We start from the raw sequence: 21,847 nt of genomic DNA on the forward strand, positions 1-21,847 counted from the left end.
ACATATGTATTTGTCTGAAAACATAGTACTTAAGTTTGTATGTCTATATATTGGTATTTTTATTGCCACATTTCACATATATATATATGTTATGATTTTATGTCATTTGCAGCAACTATTATAGGGAAATTTGTGTTCTGTTTGGATAGGAAATAATATGTTCCAACAAAAGCTGTCTTAAAAATGAGGTTAGTAAAGTTTTTCCAGTGTGTTTTTTTGCAAAATATGATTTTAAAGTTTATTTAATTGGTCTTTGGCAAGTTGGGGTTTTAAATTTCTTGGGTGTAAGTGATGATAATTGGGATCAAAAAATTTCATTAAGCAAATGTGTTTTTTATCATTGTTTTATGTTAATCTGTTAGCAGTGTGTTTTACATGTAATAGTGTATTTGTTTCTTAAATATGACGTTGTATGTTAGTAATATTTGCAAACAGTTTAAAATTTGTGACAGATTATTTGGACTATATAGGGTTGCTTCTACTTGTGAGTTCTTAGGCCAGTGTTTTTGACATAACAAAAAAATACTCTGCTAAACTACAGAATCACTTTCCAAGTAACATTCATAGTCTTAGTTTTGAGTGACATGGATTGTTTTTTAAATGCATTCAGTTTCCGTTTAAGTTGTTTTTTTTCATGACTGTTTGGATTTCTCCTCGTACCGATGATAGCTTCCTGTAGCAACCTCATTTGGAGAAAATAACTTTCTTGACTAAGGAATTTAATTGTTGAATTTCTAATACATTCTCCTTTTGTGAGATTTTTCATTTAGAAGGCGCAAGATGACTATGCAATCTTTTGGTATCATGCATGTGCTTGGATAACATGATAAAATCCACATGTGCATCAAACATGGTGATGATGACACAGTTAGGGCACAGGTTCCCTCGTATGAGACCGGTTGACCAACTATCTTTGTGCTGCATGTTTTTCTGCAATTGAAGTGGTTGAGTTGGGTTGTATTCTGAAACTGCAAATTTTTAGAGCTTCTCCGAGATAGAATGTTATTTTGTGAAGGTCCTTTTCAAGCACTGGTTGGTGCTTGATAAAAGGGTCTTATAGGTTCCTGCTTGATTGAGTGGCAACACTACCAACTTTTGTCATTCACTCACCACTTGTATTTGTAGTTAGCTGTAAGGCCAGCCAGTTTGCACTCCCACTTTGCTGCAGAAGGTAAATTTTGTCTTTTGCAGGTTGATGAGACCATTGTGTTAGTTGATGTTGAATTGAGGAAACATTCTGAATTATAGATGCAAAAACAATTCTGCAATGTGCATCAGTCTCAGGTTTATATTTTTCTGTAGTTTCTGGTGACGAGGTCAAACTTAATTGGCACTGGCTTTTGAGATCTTATTCTCATTTCATCTGGTGGTACAAAGAAATCAATGTAACCATGCCCATGCAGTGTGATAAGGGTAGAAGCTGTGTGTACACAGTTCCATTGGTTTTGCGGCAGAAGTTATAAAGTCGTCCATGTTTGCAACTTTTTCGACCGAAACCTGGTTTTCGCGAAAAACTCAACAATCGATTAAATTTCGGTGCACACTCGAGACATATCACTGTGTGGCATCGATCGATATGGTTTGTTTTAATACATTTTTTAAAGTAAATTATTGATCAATTCCTGTTCATCCAACTGGAATAACAAAACCCACCTATTTAAAAGGGTCAAGATTGGAAAAAGTTAAACAACGTATAAACGAATCAATGCCCCGCTTAACACATCTTGAGATGCTCGTAAAAATTAAACCCGTCGACTGAGGTTCAGGAAACAGGGATGACGCGCCATCCAAAGAAAAAGGCACAAAACGCGGCGATCAGGGTAGGCGTCCCGTCCAAGCAGGAATTAGAAGCGCTTGCGATTATGCAGGATGAACAAAAGGTCAACGGCGTTGCGGTGAAAGGAAAGTTAGGCGGAACATTGCAGAAGGTCAATTTCCAGCTGCGGTCGCAAGATACTTTTGAATATTTTACTAACTTACAAAATGCGATATAATGACATAGACGCAACTGGCAGCGTCATTAAACCTAGGTAACGATGCGCATTTTTACGTTTATAAAATAGTTGTAAGAAACCCCAACAAAGGAAGGCTGTCGCAACGTATGTGACAAACCGCCATAACATCACATCTATTTCGCAATTGTTAAAACTTTACAAAAGCGACGAAAATAAATACATCGGTAAAACGAACGTTAAACTTATAATGTGCGATAGTTCAATGGCGCTTATTCGTTCAATTTTAGTCATGGTTGAGGACTTCCACGCTTATATAGAACGATGTTACGCCGTCATATCGGGCGAAGCAAGTGACAGACAGTTAAATCAGAAGCCGTTTCTACATTTATGTAACAGTCATATAATGAAAAATTTGAAACAATTATGCGGATTAGTAAAAAAGCGTCGCGCCGAATCGATGTTTATCGTTGCTTTGTTAGTAGCCGCAGAGGGTATGAAGGAAATTGAAATTTTTTTCCAAATGACTTTGCTTTATAATTTAAAAGACGCAAATCAAGCTAAAACCAGTTCGGATTTGTTAAAGAATAAAGTGCAAAAATGTTGACCCAACATTTCATTCAATTGAAACTGTAGAAGACTTGGACGATACCTTTTCCACAATTACCACCGATAATCCATTTAAAGACCATTTTGAGCAAGTGATAAACCGGGATAATTTGAAAGCAAACTATCCCTTATCAATTAAAAATGATTTTTATTGTCCTGAATTTATAATCAAATTTTTCCGGGAATGTCCTTCCGAAAAAACCTCTGTGTTCTACAAAGTACAGCATTCGGACAAACGCTACTATTCGATAATCGCACGCAGGGAATCATGTAAAAATCAACAGGAATTTAATCGAACTCCGTTCGACGGCAGGAAGCTTAACGGCCTGCACGAGTTTTCCGAAAATGTACGACGATAAACATAAAGCGCTTATAGTTGAGTTTATGGACAGTGGGTACCGCCGAAAACCCAAGCGCAAACGCGTTAGACAGGAAGCTGAGGTCGAGGAGAGATGGGGGAAGAAGGCAAAGGTTGTTGGGACGGACAAAAGTATGGGAAGATACTTTCAAACTCCCAACAAATCTTTGCGTGCTCCCAGATCATCAGAAAAAACAGGAAACCACGCGTGTAGAAACGATCTCGATCCAAATAGTTTGGCACGCCGGTGCTGCGCGCGCAAAATGGAAGCGGCGAATTATATGAATACTTCAGATTACGCGGAGCTTTCGGCAGAAAATGTTTGGCTTTATAACAAACATAAATGCGGGGCATTGCGTATTACTTAAACAGTTCCCAGGGATCGACGGTATGCAGAGCACGTTTGCGTACTCACGTCCAACAAAATAGTTATATCCAAATAATTAACGTTAATGGTAACCATGGGGTAGCAGTTCCAAATGTGTTCTCATTAAAAACCATACAATTCAAATTTATGACAACCTGTATCCATATAAAACTCTGACGACAAATTCGCTATTTCTAAATTGCTAAATTTTTCAAAATTGTTTCATTTTCAAAAACTATTTGGTTCTGGTAACTGTGGTATTTACGACATCGCGTTTTAGGTTTTAATCAACATCCGGAACATCTTACATTTAACGAGCCATCGCTGCGAACGGATATAGAGAAAATGTTACGCAAAAAAAGTATTTTATCCGCTATTTTATGGAAGCTCATCATAAACCGAAGAAGAAAAAGCGAGACGGTTATTGTGATTTATTGTAATTGTAGACTTGCAGACAATCAACAATATTCTTTGTTTGTGTTTTTTAATTTTAATAATAGAAGTATTCCACTTTACTTTAAATTCGCTTACTTTCTTGGTTCGTAATGCTGTTATTTTTTCTTCTGCTGCCCTAACATGCTGTACTTGTTTACGGAAATTGTAAAATAGGGTCGCACTTTGGCCACTTTTCATTTGTATAATATACAAAATCTTGCTATTAGTAAAATCAAGTTAATTAGTTCTTCACGGTTCGTATTTTCGTATTCTGTACCAAAAAGTTTAAGTTTATCGGTGATAACAATTTCTTCCATTAATTTGGCATCTAGCCATGCACTAACATGTTCTTATAACATTAACACACATACAAAATATATGACAATTTTTTTCCGTTTCCTATCCTCAAAAAAACGCATTCACCCGTGTCAAGCAGCGAAATAAAACATCAAGTTTAATTTGAAAAGATCTCAACACATTTTCAGGGTGCATTTAAAATAATTTTTAATAGCGACTGCCATTGGGCTTCCGTTAGGGTCGATTGGGTGTAGATTACCCATTTGTTTTGTTGCTTTTTATTTTTGAAGCATAATATTCGTAAATAGTCTCCAAGGCGGGTTAAAATAGTTGATCTATCTATTTCTACGTCGTAATTTGTTTCCCATTTTGTTGGTATGGCTTTTATTGCTGCTTTAATAATTTTATTGCTTGCCGTAAGATCACTGCATGCAATGCATACCATTTTGTTTACTTGTGTTATATTTGTTTTAACAGTTTTCCACGGGTCCCATAAAATTCGGGTTCAATTTTTTTCTTATCCAAGAGAATCGCTGTGCTTTTATATAAGACTCCATGTCTACCATATCTATTCCCCCTTCTTTAACCTTTGCGCATAAAACATTTCTACTTACTCTCTCCCAGTTTGATCCAAAAAGAGTAAAGCCGCAGACTCTCCCGTTTTTACTGCGATTTTGTAATCTGCCATTAATAAGGTTATAGGTCTATAACTGCCCGAGTACAATGTTCTTTTTCCAGGCTTAGGTAACAAGGTTAAAACCCCCCAGCAGGCCATTTGTCCAGAAAAGGAACCAAGTTTAAAAGCGTAGTTAAATGCCTCAACCGTTTTGCTGTTTAAAAATTCCCAAAACTTTTTGTAAAACACAGCTGGAAACCCATCTAGCACAGGCGACTTGTTGTTTTTCATTGATTTTAAAGCCCTCCGGCATTCTGCGGGAGTAACATCACAATCACATGACTCGCGATCAACGTCGCTTAACAAAGGCGTGGGAGTTGTGTCCAGATCATGTTTCACGTTTTTCTTGGTTTGTTGCGCAAAAATGTATTTTTTTAAGACAAAAAAGCTCACCGTGAACAAAAGAAGGAACAGCGAAACGGTTGGGATTTATTGCAATTGTAGGCTTGCGGAAAATAAGCAACAATATTTAATTGAGTGACATAAAAGGACAACAAGTGTTAAACATAATGGCGAGAAATCAGCACAAGAAGTCAAGTTACATTCGAATTCACGTCAAGCAGCGTTCGACCACTTTCTTTTGTAATAATTCGATTCGGTATTTCTCACTGGCGATGTTTAATTCAATGGTTCTTGTTGTTTGCAACATATTTACAAATTCTGTCGTTGTTGGTCTCCTCTTAGCGTATTTGCATCGATAAATTACAAATAGGGTGAGTGTAGCAAATGTGGAGAATGGTTTCTTTCGGAATGTTTCTTGCGCCGCAGATCGGATGAACCTAAAATCGAAGAGGTAGCTTGGTTTTGTGGAAAATGTTAACGTTTCCTGTGCGATATTATAGCGGGTAAATTGCTTGTCAATGTAACAAACGTCTCAAACAGCAAGTCATCTGTGTACCTCCTCGTGGTGCGACCGGAAGCAGTTTCGACTGACCAAACACAGAGGTACTACGGGCGGGTGAAGTTTTAGAAAAGCACCTCCGGCTGAATGGGATAATGTTTGATTTCATTCGATAGTGGGATGGTATAAGATTGTTTTTACAAAAGAACAGCTTGCGACCAAGTTTGTGCCAACAGTTACCTGCAAAAGTGTGTCCCGGACCACCTAAAAACCTTGTTTATAATGGAGCAGTTCACTTAACTTTATTTCCTTTTTTGTCCGTATAAAACATATACACACCATGTTAACATGGTTTAATAAACACAAAGTAATACGGTTGCACAATTATACCGTGCAATGGCAGAAGATTCTGAGCAATTTATTTAAATACAAATCTATGTAACAATATTCATGCAAAAAATACACTTAAAAGTCACAAACGGAAGTCGAGTATTGTTAAGGTTTATCAGATTTTCCGGACATCAAACCGCACTTAGATTTCAGTGGGTTGATGTTTTGTGTTAGAAAGTTGGGTTCCTCCAATATTTGACACCACCTTCCCAGTTGACATTCTGCTGTCATCTGCATGACTTCTAAACTTCTCTGTTATCTTATCAATGAAGTTAGAGTAGAGAATGGGGTTGAGGGCGCTGTTGATTGGGAGAAGAACGATGGCAGCAACTGCGTATGAGATGCTGTCAATCTTAACTCCGCTAAAGTTGACGAACACCATGATTGAAAGAGGAATCCAGCAACAGAAATCGGTGACGATCAGTCGAATTATTTTGCGTTGGAGAGCTGTGGAAAGGGACTTATTTTGAATGTGAATATGAAATGTGATTAAATAAGTTACCAATAGTTTTCTTTCCAGCTGCGTTTGATTTTCCAACTGATTTTCTCGCCTTGAAAATGATTGCAGTGTAAGTGGAGGCGACGAATGCGAACACAAGAAAGTTGATGATGGAAATTGTGAGCGAAAACTTCCAAGGCCAATCTTTACTTGTGACAAATAGGTTTGGGATGCAGACACTGTTAGCACTGTAGTATCTGCACAAAAGGAGGTGGTAAGTGTGAAGGTGAAGGTTGAAATTAACTGTATATACAAGAGTGCGGTTACAACTCTCAAGTTGTCTATTAAAAGTGTCTAGTTTAGTTACCGAAATTACGTTTGTAGAATTTGTATATGACCCCTAACCCCAGAAATTTAATACTGGTTTGGTTAGTTCTCGCTGGGGTCTTTGGTGTACTGTTCACTAAGTTACGGCGCACCATGTACTTTAATCTTACCCAAAGTGGCTTGATATGGTCAACAGATTAGTGTTTGGAAAGTTGGTGGATAGAAACTGTTGTAGTTCGTCCCATGAAGTCAATGCTTCAACCTGAGTCAATGCAGATGTATTGTAAGCTGATGATGGGTGGGAGTAGGTGAGCAACTTCATGACGAAACTTTTAGCATCGTTGAAATGCACGACAGTGTTACTGAAGTAGGGGTTGCTTTCGATTAATGCCAGTTCGACGAAAGTGCTTTGTTGGTAGCTTGAGAGTGGAATGAGGGCAAGGGCCAAGGATATCACCCAAGTAAGAACAACCATGAGTGAAACTGCTTTGAGTGATGGTTGGGTCATGGAGGCAATTGGCTGAAAACCAAAGTATTGTTAAGAAAATGTGATTGGTTTAAAAGTAATTTCTCACATTGTAAACAGCAAACAAGCGTGTTCCTGTTAGAAGCAACATCGTCATCACCGACGTTTCGCTTGAAAGCACGACCAACACTCCCATGACGACACAAGATTGACTTGTGAGCCACGATAGAGATTGAGAGCAATAACTTCCACTATATACAGCTCCCGCTATCCCAAGCATTAACAAGTAGATCGCCATAAGGAGATCTGCCACAGCTAGATTCAACACCAGCATGTGATTGGTCCACAGAGACGCCCCTCTATTTTTTGATATGATTTCTTTCAACGATTTTACTTCTGTGACAATGACGATCTGTGTACAAAATGTCACTGAAATGATTGATTGGATAATTGTCCAGTACTCACCATATTCCCGAAGAATGCGAGCAAGGCCATGATCCACACGATTGCTCGCAGTATCGGGTTTGCGATAAGATCGAATGGAGACGATAAAATATTTGCTCCAGATTTAAATTTGGGTGAACACTCGTCGCTCCAATCGCTACAGTCTTGCCGACCATCCAAAACCTTAAAAGGGATGGTTGTTAATTTTGTGCAGTTTATTTGATCTCCACCCAGTTGTTCACATTGTTTCGGTCTGGTCTTTGCAGCTGATGTTGAACTGACCTAGCTGGTAAACTAGCCACAATCACTTTGTGGCGATCAGTTGAATAAACACAACTAGCTGCTAAACAGCAGCTTATTTATTATTTAAATACTTGTGATTTTCGAACAAACAAGGGATCTCCGCTCTCGCAGTAAAACCTCCCATCCTTGGTGCAATTCATTTCATCTTCTGAATTGTCACAGTTGGACACAAAGTCACAAAGTAATAGTCGCTGTATAGAAACCTGAACATAACAAAGTTTACCGAAATAAGTTGAATGAAATGTTGAATTCCACGACCTTTTTCCCGTTGAATGCTTTACAGTAAAACCTCTCCGGACAAATCGTTACGTTTTCATCTTCTCCATTGTCACAGTCTTCAAACCCATCACATACTTCAAGGTCGGGTATGTTCACTAAGTTTCCACTTTTACATGAAAATCTGAAAGTGGAAAGTTCCATATTTAAACACAGCAGGTGTCATTATTGTTACCTAATAGAGCTTGAAAGTTAACCAAGCTTGTCTGTCATTGTCGCCAAATACGTCCTGTTGCGAAAGTCAGGTGTGCAATAATTTCTTTAGTATTGCTTCAGAACACCCGGTCTCCGCCATGTTATTTGTAATTATCAATTGTTTGTTAAAAACATGTTGCGGAACCTGATTTACTTTTCCACCTAATATTGTTTCTATAATCGCTGTTAGCTTGAAAGTTCTTGAGCCAAAACACGAATACTGGTTGCGATATTTCTCGGTTAGTTAATGTAGGTTTGTGACAATAAACCTTTACTTCATAAATTACTCGACTGCTGTGATTTCAGTCAGATCATTGTTCACCTTCCAGGACAGTTTGTCTCGTCACTCATGTCGGCCGTGCAATCCAAAATTCCATTACAATCTACCTCGTTCCCACTGAAGAACGTTTCCTCTGTACCTCGACTTCCGTTGGGAAAAGGTACCTGAAAATCCTCGTATTGCAGGAGGGAAATGTAGGAGTTTAAGGGAGAAGATTATTACTCACATAGATCTGACACGATATCCAGAATAAAGGTTCGCCGACTCCTTCGATAAAATTATTAGTGCAATTAAATTTTCCTGGAATGTCCGGACAATTTGCGTCGCACTCATCCGACGGGTATCCCGGTGGATTAGACCAAGACGTGCGTCCTGGAATTCCAGGTGGTTGAAGATGACATTCTTCCACTGCATTGCATAGAACCCCCCTCTGTATCTCCATGTCTACTCTGTAGTCATTGCACTTCCAGGTGTTGCACCTTAAACATTGAGACGGCGAAATGAATTCCTTGGTGTTGATTGTTTTACGCCAAGGGAAGATCGACCGAAGTGCGAATTGTTTGCTTGGAGTAAATTATCATAAGCTGTGTTGGATGAAAGCTTCTTTCTAACTTTTCACCATTTTAAATTTAGATGAGTGTACGTTTAGATTGCAAACAACAGAGTTAACTTGTTGTGTTTAAAGTGGCTCAGAGTATGTTGGAAGCCGTCCCACGTGAATTACCTGCAATTATTTCCGGCATCATCCAGCAATCCTCTCCCACATGCTAACGTCCCTTCACAATAGTCAAACCTGCCGGACAAATGGAGCTCACATTACCAACTCAAATAACTGCACACATTACCAACTCAAATAACTGCTCACATTACCAACTCAAATAACTGCTCCACTCACTTCTCGTCCAAATTGTTGAGACAATCCGAAACCCCATCACAAACCGATGTTCGATCCACACATTGAATGACGTCACCGTTTCTACAGTGCACTTGACCTGGAAGGCAGGTTCCAAGCGAACTGGCAACAAGCAACTGTTAAACTCTGATGGTGATTCACTTAAAGTAGAGAAATTTACCTGTCCGGCAGAAGAGTCACGTGACCGCAAATATCGGCGTATTGAACCTCGCACAAGCACTCATCCGACATATCCGAACAATCTATTATTCCGTCACAAACCTTGTCACGTGGTATTATCATAGAGTTGTCAAGGCAACGTGAGCACTTTTTATTGTCAAAAATTGCATTGGAAATATTGCGAAGATCTCTGTATAAAATACAATTAATTATCTGGTGGCGAATATTAGATGTCATCGAGTCACCTTCCGTCTTGCAAGTTCACGTTCACTTGGAAACAAAGATCTGCTGCGTCATCACAATCCTGTACATTATCCCACAGCAGTTGCTGGGGAAGACGGCAAGTTAAACCGTTCCGCACACATTTAAACCCTGCACCGTTTTCCCATTCATCGTCCTCAGGACAACCTTTACATGGTTTCCCATCGCATACAGTTGAACGGAGAACGCACTTACTGCTGTTCTCACATTTGTAATGAGTTGGACAACTGACGTCACAAGGCGTTAAACCTTGACACGTGACCGTTCCGTTGCAAATGTAGTCTCGGTGCAGCAGACATGTGTTGTTCAGAGGTGGAACTGTACAACTGGAACAAAATTGTTTGGTGAGAAACGTGAGGTGAACAAAAGGCGGTTGGTGAAGTTTGTTTAGAGTGAGGCAACATTGTGAATAATTCGTTGCAGAAAACGCCTTCAGCAGCGCTAAGTAAAAGTACATTAATCTTTTCTCTCAAAATTGTGACAGTAAAGAAGTGATTAGGACATTAGGTTATTGATGGGGAAGATATCATCAATCTCATTTCTTTAACCCTCTAATGACGCAGTTAACGGTTACTGTGGTCACAGTTCATCCTCCGTTCACCACAAAGCGTCAGAGAGTGAAAACACGTTTTTTTGGGGGGTAATTTGTGGCTGAAATGTTGATCAAATTTTTGTTCAGTTGTGGTTTGTTCATGTTTATGTTTCCCTCTTCAAACGTGAGCAAGTTTGTGACGAAACAAAATTCACACCTGACTTTGACAAGATCACATGCCGGACATGACGCTGCTGTGCTTATTTCGTCACTTCCGTCGCAATCCTGGATTCCGTCACAAAACTTCCCGGGTTCAATTACGGTTCCGTTCGTGCAAGTGAACTCTGTTGATAGACAGGGATTGGTTGTCATGTTTACGCGTGTTACTCGGGACCCATGAAGGTGCTCGAACAAAAGTCGCAGCAAATTTATGTCTTCGAAATTACATGAACTATGACGTCAGTATTTTTGTAGAAACGTTGGGTTTGTGGGCGGTTGGTGACTACATTTTCAGGATGCCTTAAAAGTAAACTCCCGGATGTTCCAACGTGCACTTTGTAATTAAATCATTGCCATTTGGTGACCACAAGATTGCAGTTGATGGTTTAAAAATAATAATTTTTGGTCTCTGTTTTAACTTTACTGACACTCACTTTGGGTTGAAACTATCCCGAATATCGTCGCCAGACACCAACCAATGATCAAAATCCTACCAACCATTTCCAACTTGTGTTTACAGTAAGCAGCTTTAACACCAGTCGAAAGTTACTTGACAAGATCAAACACAACCACGATATTTCGTTTTTGTTTGAATGCCCTTCGAATGAAAACAGATATATTAGCAGAGTTATTGGATGAGATATCGGTATATGCGGGGTTGCTATTATTTCTATGATTTTAAGACAAGTGTCTTGGAAATTACTAGCCTGCCTTTTTGTGATAACATGCATACTTTTTAATAACGTGCTTAGTTTGATTTTTATGTCTTAATGTTCTTTTTAGGTTTATTAATTACATGGCGCAGTGAAGGATGTTTTTAAGCGCCACCACGTGACTAGTAAAAAACAATCATCGTTGTATGAAATAAACTTGACCATCCTGAATTAATTAATAATATCCTCTAAAATCGTATAATCTTACTGAAATAATCAAAAAGGTCTGGGTTGGTTGTAAACCAAGGTCGTTCTATTGCACGAGGCGCATAATGTTAGCTTCAATATCTTCGCCATCCAAATGTTTTCCGCGGAAACTAAGCACACCTCACCTTTCACAACTTTCCGCTCCCCAACCCCAAAATATACCAGCTGTGGTGGATCGTATCTGTAGCTTAATTGATAAAATAGTGGTTTGGGAAATTACTTTCCTGCTTCTAAACATTGCATAGTAATAACCCCGTCTGGTAAGCGTTCCTCCCAAATGTTCGCCAACTTAAGTATTTTAAACTACTTTTTGCCAAATAAAATTTTTCAATTTATTTCTATTCTCCGCTGAAATTCCCGAACTAGGCTGAACTTGAAACTTCGCGTTTAAAAAGTTTTTGATCAATTATGCGTCTCTGCTGATTCCAATCCTGGTCATCGTTTTTGCGTGAGCCGAAACATTTGTCCTGCTTTAAGCTGTTGTAATCTGCTGGGTTTCGTCTAGTCTGCAAAACCTTTATTGAGATCGGCCACCGGACATGCCAATAACCGCAGGTTATAATGATGGTTGATTGATAGTTTTGTGTCTAAAGCTTCAAGCTTGCTGCTTCCTAATAGCCTAGTCACGAAACTTACGTCAAACCGCTGGTGGTTGAGGTGAAATATGGGCGAAGTCCCCCCCTAAAAAAAAGTAATTTCGGAACAATATCTGACATTTAATGCTGTTTTAATTGATTTATGTATTACCCATTTGTTTTGTTGCTTTTTATTTTACTTGTCATTAACATAGGGTGGGTTAAAATAGTTGATCTATCTATTTCTTTGTCGAAACTTGTTTCCTATTTTGTTGGAATGGCTTTTATTAGCTTGAGGTAATCTGCATAATTTTTGTTCAAATTGTCAAGCCCTCTACTTTGTAATTCTTTGAAGAGGCAATATTGCGGAGAGTCGTCAATGATTTGGTGGTATTCTAATATACCGCTTCGTATGAATGCATCAAAAGCATATGGTTTTCCTTCAATCTTTACTTCTCTATTATACCACAATATAAACCGATTTGTTGCCTTCCGCCGCATGTAAACAATCACGCCACTCCCTAAGGGCCACCCAGAATGTACTTAATCGAGACGCTGATTTAATAATTTTGCTGTTTGTCGTGAGATCACTGCATGCAATGCATACGATTTTGTTTACTGATGTTATATTTGTTTTAACAGTTTTCCACGGGTCCCACAAAATTCGGATTCAAAATTTTTCTTATCCAAGAGAATCGCTGTGCTTTTATAGAGGACTTAATGTCTGTCATGTCTAATCCCCTATTCCCACCTTTGCGCATCAGACATTTCTACACACTCTCTTTCAGTTTGATCCAAAAAGAGTAAAGCCGCAGACTCTCCCGCTTGCTTATCATATTCCATAACATTAAACAGAAGCCTTTTATTATCCCCAATTTATCTGTTTTTGACAAAACCACTTGCGCCAAATAATTTTTATTCTCATATTATTGGTTTTTGCTGCGATTTTGTAATCTGCCATTAATATGGTTATAGGTCTATAACTCTCCGGTTACAATGTTTTTTTCCAGGCTTAGGTAACAAGGTTAAAACCCCCCAGGCCATTTGTCCAGAAAAGGAACCAACTTTAAAAGCGTAGTTAAATGCCTCAACCATTTTGCCGTTCAAACATTCCCAGAACTTTTTGTAAAACTCAGCGGGAAACCCAACTAGTCCAGGCGACTTGTTGTTTTTCATTTTTTTTTAAAGCCCTCAGTCATTCTGCGGGAGTAACATCACAATCACATGACTCGCGATCAACGTCGCTTAACACTGGCGTGGGTTTTGTGTCCAGATCATGTTTTACGTTTTTCTTGGTTTGTTGCGCAAAAAATTTTTTTTTTTAAGACAAAAAAGCTCACCGTGAATAAAAGAAGGAACAGCGAAACGGTTGTGATTTATTGCAATTGTAGGCTTGCGGAAAATAAGCAACAATATTTAATTGAGTGAAATAAAAAGGCAACAAGGGTTAAACATAATGGCGAGAAATCAGCGCAAGATTCAGGTTACATTCGAATTCACGTCAAGCAGCGTACGACCACTAATTCGATTCGGTATTTCTCACTGGCGATGTTTAATTCATTGGTTCTTGTTGTTTGCAACATATTTACAAATTCTGTCGTTGTTGGTCTCCTCTTAGCGTATTTGCATCGATAAATTACAAATAGGGTGAGTGTAGCAAATGTGGAGAATGGTTTCTTTCGGAATGTTTCTTGCGCCGCAGATCGGATGAACCTAAAATCGAAGACGTAGCTTGGTTTTGCGAAAAATGTTAACGTTTCCTGTGTGATATTATAGCGGGTAAATTGCTTGTCAATGTAACAAACGTCTCAAACACCAAGTCATCTGTGTACCTCCTCGTGGTGAGACTGGAAGCAGTTTCGACTGACCAAACACAGAGGTACTACGGGCGGGCGGCTGAAGTTTTAGAAAAGCACCTCAGGCTGAATGGGATAAAGTTTGGTTACATTCGATAGTGGGATAGTATAAGATTGTTTTTACAAAAGAACAGCTTGCGACCAAGTTTGTGCCAACAGTTACCTGCAAAAGTGTGTCCCGGACCACCTAAAAACCTTGTTTATAATGGAGCAGTTCACTTAACTTTATTTCCTTTATTGTCCGTATAAAACATATACACACCATGTTAACATGGTTTAATAAACACAAAGTAATACGGTTGCACAATAATATCGTGCAATGGTAGAAGATTCTGAGCAATGCATTAAAATACAGATCTATGTAACAATATTCATGCAAAAAATACACTTAACAATGTGGTTTATCATATTTTCCGGACATCAAACCGCACTTAGATTTCAGTGGGTTGATGTTTTGTGTTAGAAAGTTGGGTTCCTCCAGTATTTGACACCATCACCTTCCCAGTTGACATTCTGCTGTCATCTGCATGACTTCTAAACTTCTCTGTTATCTTGTCGATGAAGTTAGAGTAGAGTATGGGGTTGAGGGCGCTGTTGATTGGGAGAAGAACGATGGCAGCAACTGCGTATGAGATGCTGTCAATCTTAACTCCGCTAAAGTTGACGAACACCATGATTGAAAGAGGAATCCAGCAACAGAAATCGGTGACGATCAGTCGAATTATTTTGCGTTGGAGAGCTGTGGAAAGGGACTTATTTTGAATGTGAATATGAAATGTGATTAAATAAGTTACCGATAGTTTTCTTTCCAGCTGCGTTTGATTTTCCAACTGATTTTCTCGCCTTGAAAATGATTGCAGTGTAAGTGGAGGCGACGAATACGAACACAAGAAAGTTGATGATGGAAATTGTGAGCGAAAACTTCCAAGGCCAATCTTTACTTGTGACAAATAGGTTTGGGATGCAGACACTGTTAGCACTGTAGTATCTGCACAAAAGGAGGTGGTTAGTGTGAAGGTGATGGTTGAAATTGACTTTATATACAAGAGTGCGGTTACAACTCTCAAGTTGTCTATAAAAATTGTCTAGTTTAGTTACCGAAATTACGTTTGTAGAATTTGTATATGACCCCTAACCCCAGAAATTTAATACTGGTTTGGTTAGTTCTCGCTGGGGTCTTTGGTGTACTGTTCACTAAGTTACGGCGCACCATGTACTTTAATCTTACCCAAAGTGGCTTGATATGGTCAACAGATTAGTGTTTGGAAAGTTGGTGGATAGAAACTGTTGTAGTTCGTCCCATGAAGTCAATGCTTCAACCTGAATCAATGCAGATGTATTGTAAGCTGATGATGGGTGGGAGTAGGTGAGCAACTTCATGGCGAAACTCTTAGCATCGTTGAAATGCACGACAGTGTTACTGAAGTAGGGGTTGCTTTCTATTAATGCCAGTTCGACGAAAGTACTTTGTTGGTAGCTTGAGAGTGGAATGAGGGCAAGGGCCAAGGATATCACCCAAGTAAGAACAACCATGAGTGAAACTGCTTTGAGTGATGGTTGGGTCATGGAGGCAATTGGCTGAAAACCAAAGTATTGTTAAGAAAATGTGATTGGTTTAAAAGTAATTTCTCACATTGTAAACAGCAAACAAGCGTGTTCCTGTAAGAAGCAACATCGTCATCACCGACGTTTCGCTTGAAAGCACGACCAACACTCCCATGACGACACAAGATTGACTTGTGAGCCACGATAGAGATTGAGAGCAATAACTTCCACTATATACAGCTCCCGCTATCCCAAGCATTAACAAGTAGATCGCCATAAGGAGATCTGCCACAGCTAGATTCAACACCAGCATGTGATTGGTCCACAGAGACGCCCCTCTATTTTTTGATATGATTTCTTTCAACGATTTTACTTCTGTGACAATGACGATCTGTGTACAAAATGTCACTGAAATGATTGATTGGATAATTGTCCAGTACTCACCATATTCCCGAAGAATGCGAGCAAGGCCATGATCCACACGATTGCTCGCAGTATCGGGTTTGCGATAAGATCGAATGGAGACGATAAAATATTTGCTCCAGATTTAAATTTGGGTGAACACTCGTCGCTCCAATCGCTACAGTCTTGCCGACCATCCAAAACCTTAAAAGGGATGGTTGTTAATTTTGTTCAGTTTATTTGATCTCCACCCAGTTGTTCACATTGTTACGGTCTGGTCTTTGCAGCTGATGTTGAACTGACCTAGCTGGTAAACTAGCCAGAATCACTTAGTGGTGATCAGTTGAATACACATAACTAGCTGCTAAACAGCAGCTTATTTATTATTTAAATACTTGTGATTTTCGAACAAACAAGGGATCTCCGCTCTCGCAGTAAAACCTCCCATCCTTGGTGCAATTCATTTCATCTTCTGAATTGTCACAGTTGGACACAAAGTCACAAAGTAATAGTTGATGTATAGAAACCTGAACATAATAAAGTTTACCGAAATAAGTTGAATGAAATGTTGAATTCCACGACCTTTTTCCCGTTGAATGCTTTACAATAAAACCTCTCCGGACAAATCGTTACGTTTTCATCTTCTCCATTGTCGCAGTCTTCAAACCCATCACACACTTCAAGGTCGGGTATGTTCACTAAGTTTCCACTTTTACATGAAAATCTGAAAGTGGAAAGTTCCATATTTAAGCACAGCAGGTGTCATTATTGTTACCTAATAGAGCTTGAAAGTTAACCAAGCTTGTCTGTCATTGTCGCCAAAGACGTCCTGTTGCGAAAGCCAGGTGTGCAATAATTTCTTTAGTATTGCTTCAGAACACCCGGTCTCCGCCATGTTATTTGTAATTATCAATTGTTCGTTAAAAACATGTTGCGGAACCTGATTTACTTTTCCACTTAATATTGTTTCTATAATCGCTGTTAGCTTGAAAGTTCTTGAGCCAAAACACGAATACTGGTTGCGATATTTCTCGGTTAGTTAACGTAGGTTTGTGACAATAAACCTTTACTTCATAAATTACTCGACTGCTGTGATTTCAGTCAGATCATTGTTCACCTTCCAGGACAGTTTGTCTCGTCACTCATGTCGGCCGTGCAATCCAAAATCCCATTACAATCTACCTCGTTCCCACTGAAGAACGTTTCCTCTGTACCTCGACTTCCGTTGGGAAAAGGTACCTGAAAATCCTCGTATTGCAGGAGGGGAATGTAGGAGTTTAAGGGAGAAGATTATTACTCACATAGATCTGACACGATATCCAGAATAAAGGTTCGCCGACTCCTTCGATAAAATTATTAGTGCAGTTAAATTTTCCTGGAATGTCCGGACAATTTGCGTCGCACTCATCCGACGGGTATCCCGGTGGATTAGACCAAGACGTGCGTCCTGGAATTCCAGGTGGTTGAAGATGACATTCTTCCACTGCATTGCATAGAACCCCCCTCTGTATCTCCATGTCTACTCTGTAGTCATTGCACTTCCAGGTGTTGCACCTTAAACATTGAGACGGCGAAATGAATTCCTTGGTGTTGATTGTTTTACGCCAAGGAAAGATCGACCGAAGTGCGAATTGTTTGCTTGGAGTAAATTATCATAAGCTGTGTTGGATGAAAGCTTCTTTCTAACTTTCCACCGTTTTAAATTTAGATGAGTGTACGTTTAGATTGCAAACAACAGAGTTAACTTGTTGTGTTTAAAGTGGCTCAGAGTATGTTGGAAGCCGTCCCACGTGAATTACCTGCAGTTATTTCCGGCATCATCCAGCAATCCTCTCCCACATGCTAACGTCCCTTCACAATAGTCAAACCTGCCGGACAAATGGAGCTCACATTACCAACTCAAATAACTGCTCACATTACCAACTCTAATAACTGCTCACATTACCAACTCAAATAACTGCTCACATTACCAACTCTAATAACTGCCTCACTCACTTCTCGTCCAAATTGTTGAGACAATCCGAAACCCCGTCACAAACCGATGTTCGATCCACACATTGAATGACGTCACCGTTTCTACAGTGCACTTGACCTGGAAGGCAGGTTCCAAGCGAACTGGCAACAAGCAACTGTTAAACTCTGATGGTGATTCACTTAAAGTAGAGAAATTTACCTGTCCGGCAGAAGAGTCACGTGACCGCAAATATCGGCGTATTGAACCTCGCACAAGCACTCATCCGACATATCCGAACAATCTATTATTCCGTCACAAACCTTGTCACGTGGTATTATCATAGAGTTGTCAAGGCAACGTGAGCACTTTTTATTGTCAAAAATTGCATTGGAAATATTGCGAAGATCTCTGTATAAAATACAATTAATTATCTGGTGGCGAATATTAGATGTCATCGAGTCACCTTCCGTCTTGCAAGGTCACGTTCACTTGGAAACAAAGATCTGCTGCGTCATCACAATCCTGTACATTATCCCACAGCAGTTGCTGGGGAAGACGGCAAGTTAAACCGTTCCGCACACATTTAAACCCTGCACCGTTTTCCCATTCATCGTCCTCAGGACAACCTTTACATGGTTTCCCATCGCATACAGTTGAACGGAGAACGCACTTACTACTGTTCTCACATTTGTAATGAGTTGGACAATTGACGTCACAAGGCGTTAAACCTTGACACGTGATCGTTCCGTTGCAAATGTAGTCTCGGTGCAGCAGACATGTGTTGTTCAGAGGTGGAACTGTGCAACTGAACAAAATTGTTTGGTGAGAAACGTGAGGTGAACAAAAGGCGGTTGATGAAGTTTGTTTAGAGTGAGGCAAAATTGTGAATAATTCGTTGCAGAAAACGGCTTCAGCAGCGCTAAGTAAAAGTACATTAATCTTTTCTCTCAAAATTGTGACAGTAAAGAGGTGATTAGGACATTAGGTTATTGATGGGGAAGACATCATCAATCTCATTTCTTTAACCCTCTGAATGACGTAGTTAACGGTTGCTGTGGTAACAGTTCATCCCCCGTTTACCACAAAGTGTCAGAGAGTGAAAACACGTTTTTGGGGGGTAAAGTGTGGCTGAAATGTTGATTGAATTTTTGTTCAATTGGAAATACCGTTGTGGTTTGTTCAGGTTTATGTTCCCCTCTTCAAACGTGAGCAAGTTTGTGACGAAACTAAATTCACACCTGACTTTGACAAGATCACATGCCGGACATGACGCTGCTGTGCTTATTTCGTCACTTCCGTCGCAATCCTGGATTCCGTCACAAAACTTCCCGGGTTCAATTGCGGTTCCGTTCGTGCAAGTGAACTCTGTTGATAGACAGAGATTGGTTGTCATGTTTACGCGTGTTACTCGGGACCCATGAAGGTGCTCGAACAAAAGTCGCAGAAAATTTATGTCTTCGAAATTACACAAACTATGACGTCAGTATTTTTGTAGAAACGTTGGGTTTGGAGGCGGTTGGTGACTACATTTTCGTGATGCCTTAAAAGTAAACTCCCGGATGTTCCAACGTGCACTTTGTAAATAAATCATTGCCATTTTCACATTTGCTTTAATGTCTACAAGATTGCAGTCCATTGTTTTAACTTTACTGATACTCACTTTGGGTTGAAACTATTCCGAATATCGTCGCCAGACACCAACCAATGATCAAAATCCTACCAACCATTTCCAACTATTGTTTACATTTACCTGTTGAAAACATGGTTTGTGTGTTAGTTGCATGAATATCAGTAGAAAGTTACTGGATATGATTATGAGTCTCCATATCAATATGATATCTGAATGCTCGTCCAATGGAAAATTACTTCTCTTATCTTAGCATAATTTGTTTGGCATCGTTAAGCCAACGGGTTCTACTGTAGATAAATTTTGTGACACGTATGATATCTCTCTTATCTCCAAATTGTTTGCAGACTTATTGGATAAGGTATCAGTATACGCAGGGTTGCAATATCGTGCTTATTTCTATATAATCTTGACTTTATGTGATTTTTCTGATAACACTTATTTTAAATTCTTATATCTGAACGTTCGTTTTGAACAAATGAGGTTTGTTAATAACATAGCACAGTGTGAAGTATGTTTTAGCCTCGACCACGTGGCTCAAACGCGGATCATCTTTGTATGATTCTGAATACACGTCATCATCCTGACTTAATATCTTACAAAATCGTACAGCGTTACCAAAACAATCGAAATTTTGGCATAAAATCTAGCACGCTTATTTTTCGTCTTGGCTAATTGTAAACCTTGGTTTGTTCTTCTTTAACACAAAGACGCACAGTATTGGTTTTAATTTCTTCGCCATCTAAATATTTCCGCGTAAGCCAAACACACCTCACCTTGTACAACTTTCCGCTTCCCAACCCTCACGTCGTTACCCAACCCCACAACATACAAACTGTGGTGGGATCGTATATGTAGCTTAATTGATAAAATAGTGGTTTGGGAAATCACTTTCCTGCTTCTAAACATTGCATCGTAATTACCCCGTGTGGTATTCGTTCCCCATAATGTTTGCCAACTTAAGTATTTCAAACTACTTTTGCCAAATAATATTTTTGAATTTGATTCTGTTGACAGGCTTAAGATTATTCTGCGCTGAAACTCCCCAAAATTAAAACTTTGCGTTTGAAAAGTTGTTACATTTTGATCAATTATGCGTCTCTAATGATTCCAATCCTGTTCATCGTTTTTGCGTGAACCGAAACATTTGTCCTGCTTAAAGCTGTTGTAATCTGCTGGGTTTCGTCTAGTCTGCAAAACCTTTATTGAGATCGGCCACCGGACATGCCAATAACCGCAGGTTATAATGATGGTTGATTGATAGTTTTGTGTCTAAAGCTTCAAGCTTGCTGCTTCCTATTAACCTAGTCACGAAACTTACGTCAAACCGCTGACGGTTGAAGTGAAATATGGGCGCAGTTTCTCCTCCCAAAGTAATTGCCGCACAATATCTGACATTTAAAGCTGTTTTTATTGGTTTATTTACAATCCGATGTTGCGCGTTTAAATATTTGGGAAAATATTATGACTTTAAGGAGAAATGAAAGCAGTGGGTTTTGCAAATGAATGAAGCTTTATTGCGGTTTGGACAACAAAGACGTCAAGCAGATTCTTCTACTTGAAACCTCAACCGAGAAGTTGGATTCAAACTCGCCACCAAAGATGTTTTCCACACTTTGCATAAAACCTTTGACTCTGATCGGCTGCGATGCTAGGGCACTTACTGATCTCGGTATGATATCTGTGATCGCCATACGAGGGATTCTGCCTTGTCAAGATGCATTTCATGCGTTATCTTACAACTCAGTTACACACTTACGGTTGAATGCTGATCTGACAAGAAGTAATTTCTGTCGTTGTTTCAACTTTCTAAAGTTCTGTAAATCTTATCAGCAACACAAAGTCACAATTTTGTGAGAAATTCTTTCACGCTCGCTCACTTCTGTCAAAAAAAACAAAATCATTTCCCTTCCGTTTAAGAGTCGCGCGATTGTTGGCCTGATTCTCATCCTCGCTGCGTTTTTCGTTGCAACATTACCTGTTGTTCGGCTCGGTTATGATTTGTTGCCAATTCTGGTTCGCAAGTTAACAAAACTCGGGCTCGGCGGTCATAGACGAGGTCAAGTAGAAATTAGAAGCGCTTGCGATTATGCAGGATGAACAAAAGGTCGACGGCGTTGCGGTGGAAGGAAAATTGGGCGGAACGCTGCAGCATGTCAGTTCCCAGTATCATGCTGTGGTCGCAAGAGACTTAATTTTTCACCAATGCACACAATGCGATATAATGGA

General features: G+C 39.4%; 2 protein-coding genes across 2 annotated transcripts; both read right to left on the minus strand.

Moving 5' to 3' along the window:
• Nucleotides 1-6,067: 6,067 nt before the first annotated feature.
• On the minus strand, nucleotides 6,068-11,294 carry LOC145903235 (uncharacterized). The gene is made up of 15 exons (XM_082991301.1): nucleotides 11,174-11,294; nucleotides 10,738-10,864; nucleotides 9,973-10,314; nucleotides 9,729-9,917; nucleotides 9,551-9,670; nucleotides 9,380-9,448; nucleotides 8,882-9,134; nucleotides 8,698-8,819; nucleotides 8,163-8,304; nucleotides 7,976-8,107; nucleotides 7,623-7,784; nucleotides 7,267-7,569; nucleotides 6,862-7,211; nucleotides 6,428-6,621; nucleotides 6,068-6,372 (listed from the first exon to the last, which is right to left on the minus strand). The coding sequence occupies exons 1-15, from the start codon at nucleotides 11,238-11,240 to the stop codon at nucleotides 6,068-6,070; spliced, it is 2,877 nt and encodes a 958-aa protein (XP_082847427.1). The 5' UTR covers nucleotides 11,241-11,294.
• Nucleotides 11,295-14,407: 3,113 nt separating this feature from the next.
• Nucleotides 14,408-19,741, minus strand: LOC145902393 (uncharacterized). Its single transcript, XM_082990339.1, has 15 exons — nucleotides 19,652-19,741; nucleotides 19,230-19,356; nucleotides 18,455-18,796; nucleotides 18,211-18,399; nucleotides 18,033-18,152; nucleotides 17,837-17,905; nucleotides 17,339-17,591; nucleotides 17,155-17,276; nucleotides 16,620-16,761; nucleotides 16,433-16,564; nucleotides 16,080-16,241; nucleotides 15,724-16,026; nucleotides 15,319-15,668; nucleotides 14,885-15,078; nucleotides 14,408-14,829 (listed from the first exon to the last, which is right to left on the minus strand). Exons 1-15 carry the CDS (start codon nucleotides 19,716-19,718, stop codon nucleotides 14,522-14,524), a joined length of 2,880 nt encoding a protein of 959 aa, XP_082846465.1. The 5' UTR covers nucleotides 19,719-19,741; the 3' UTR covers nucleotides 14,408-14,521.
• Nucleotides 19,742-21,847: the final 2,106 nt, after the last annotated feature.

Source organism: Ascidia mentula, chromosome 5 (assembly GCF_947561715.1).
Source record: "Ascidia mentula chromosome 5, kaAscMent1.1, whole genome shotgun sequence".
Lineage (NCBI taxonomy): Eukaryota > Metazoa > Chordata > Ascidiacea > Phlebobranchia > Ascidiidae > Ascidia > Ascidia mentula.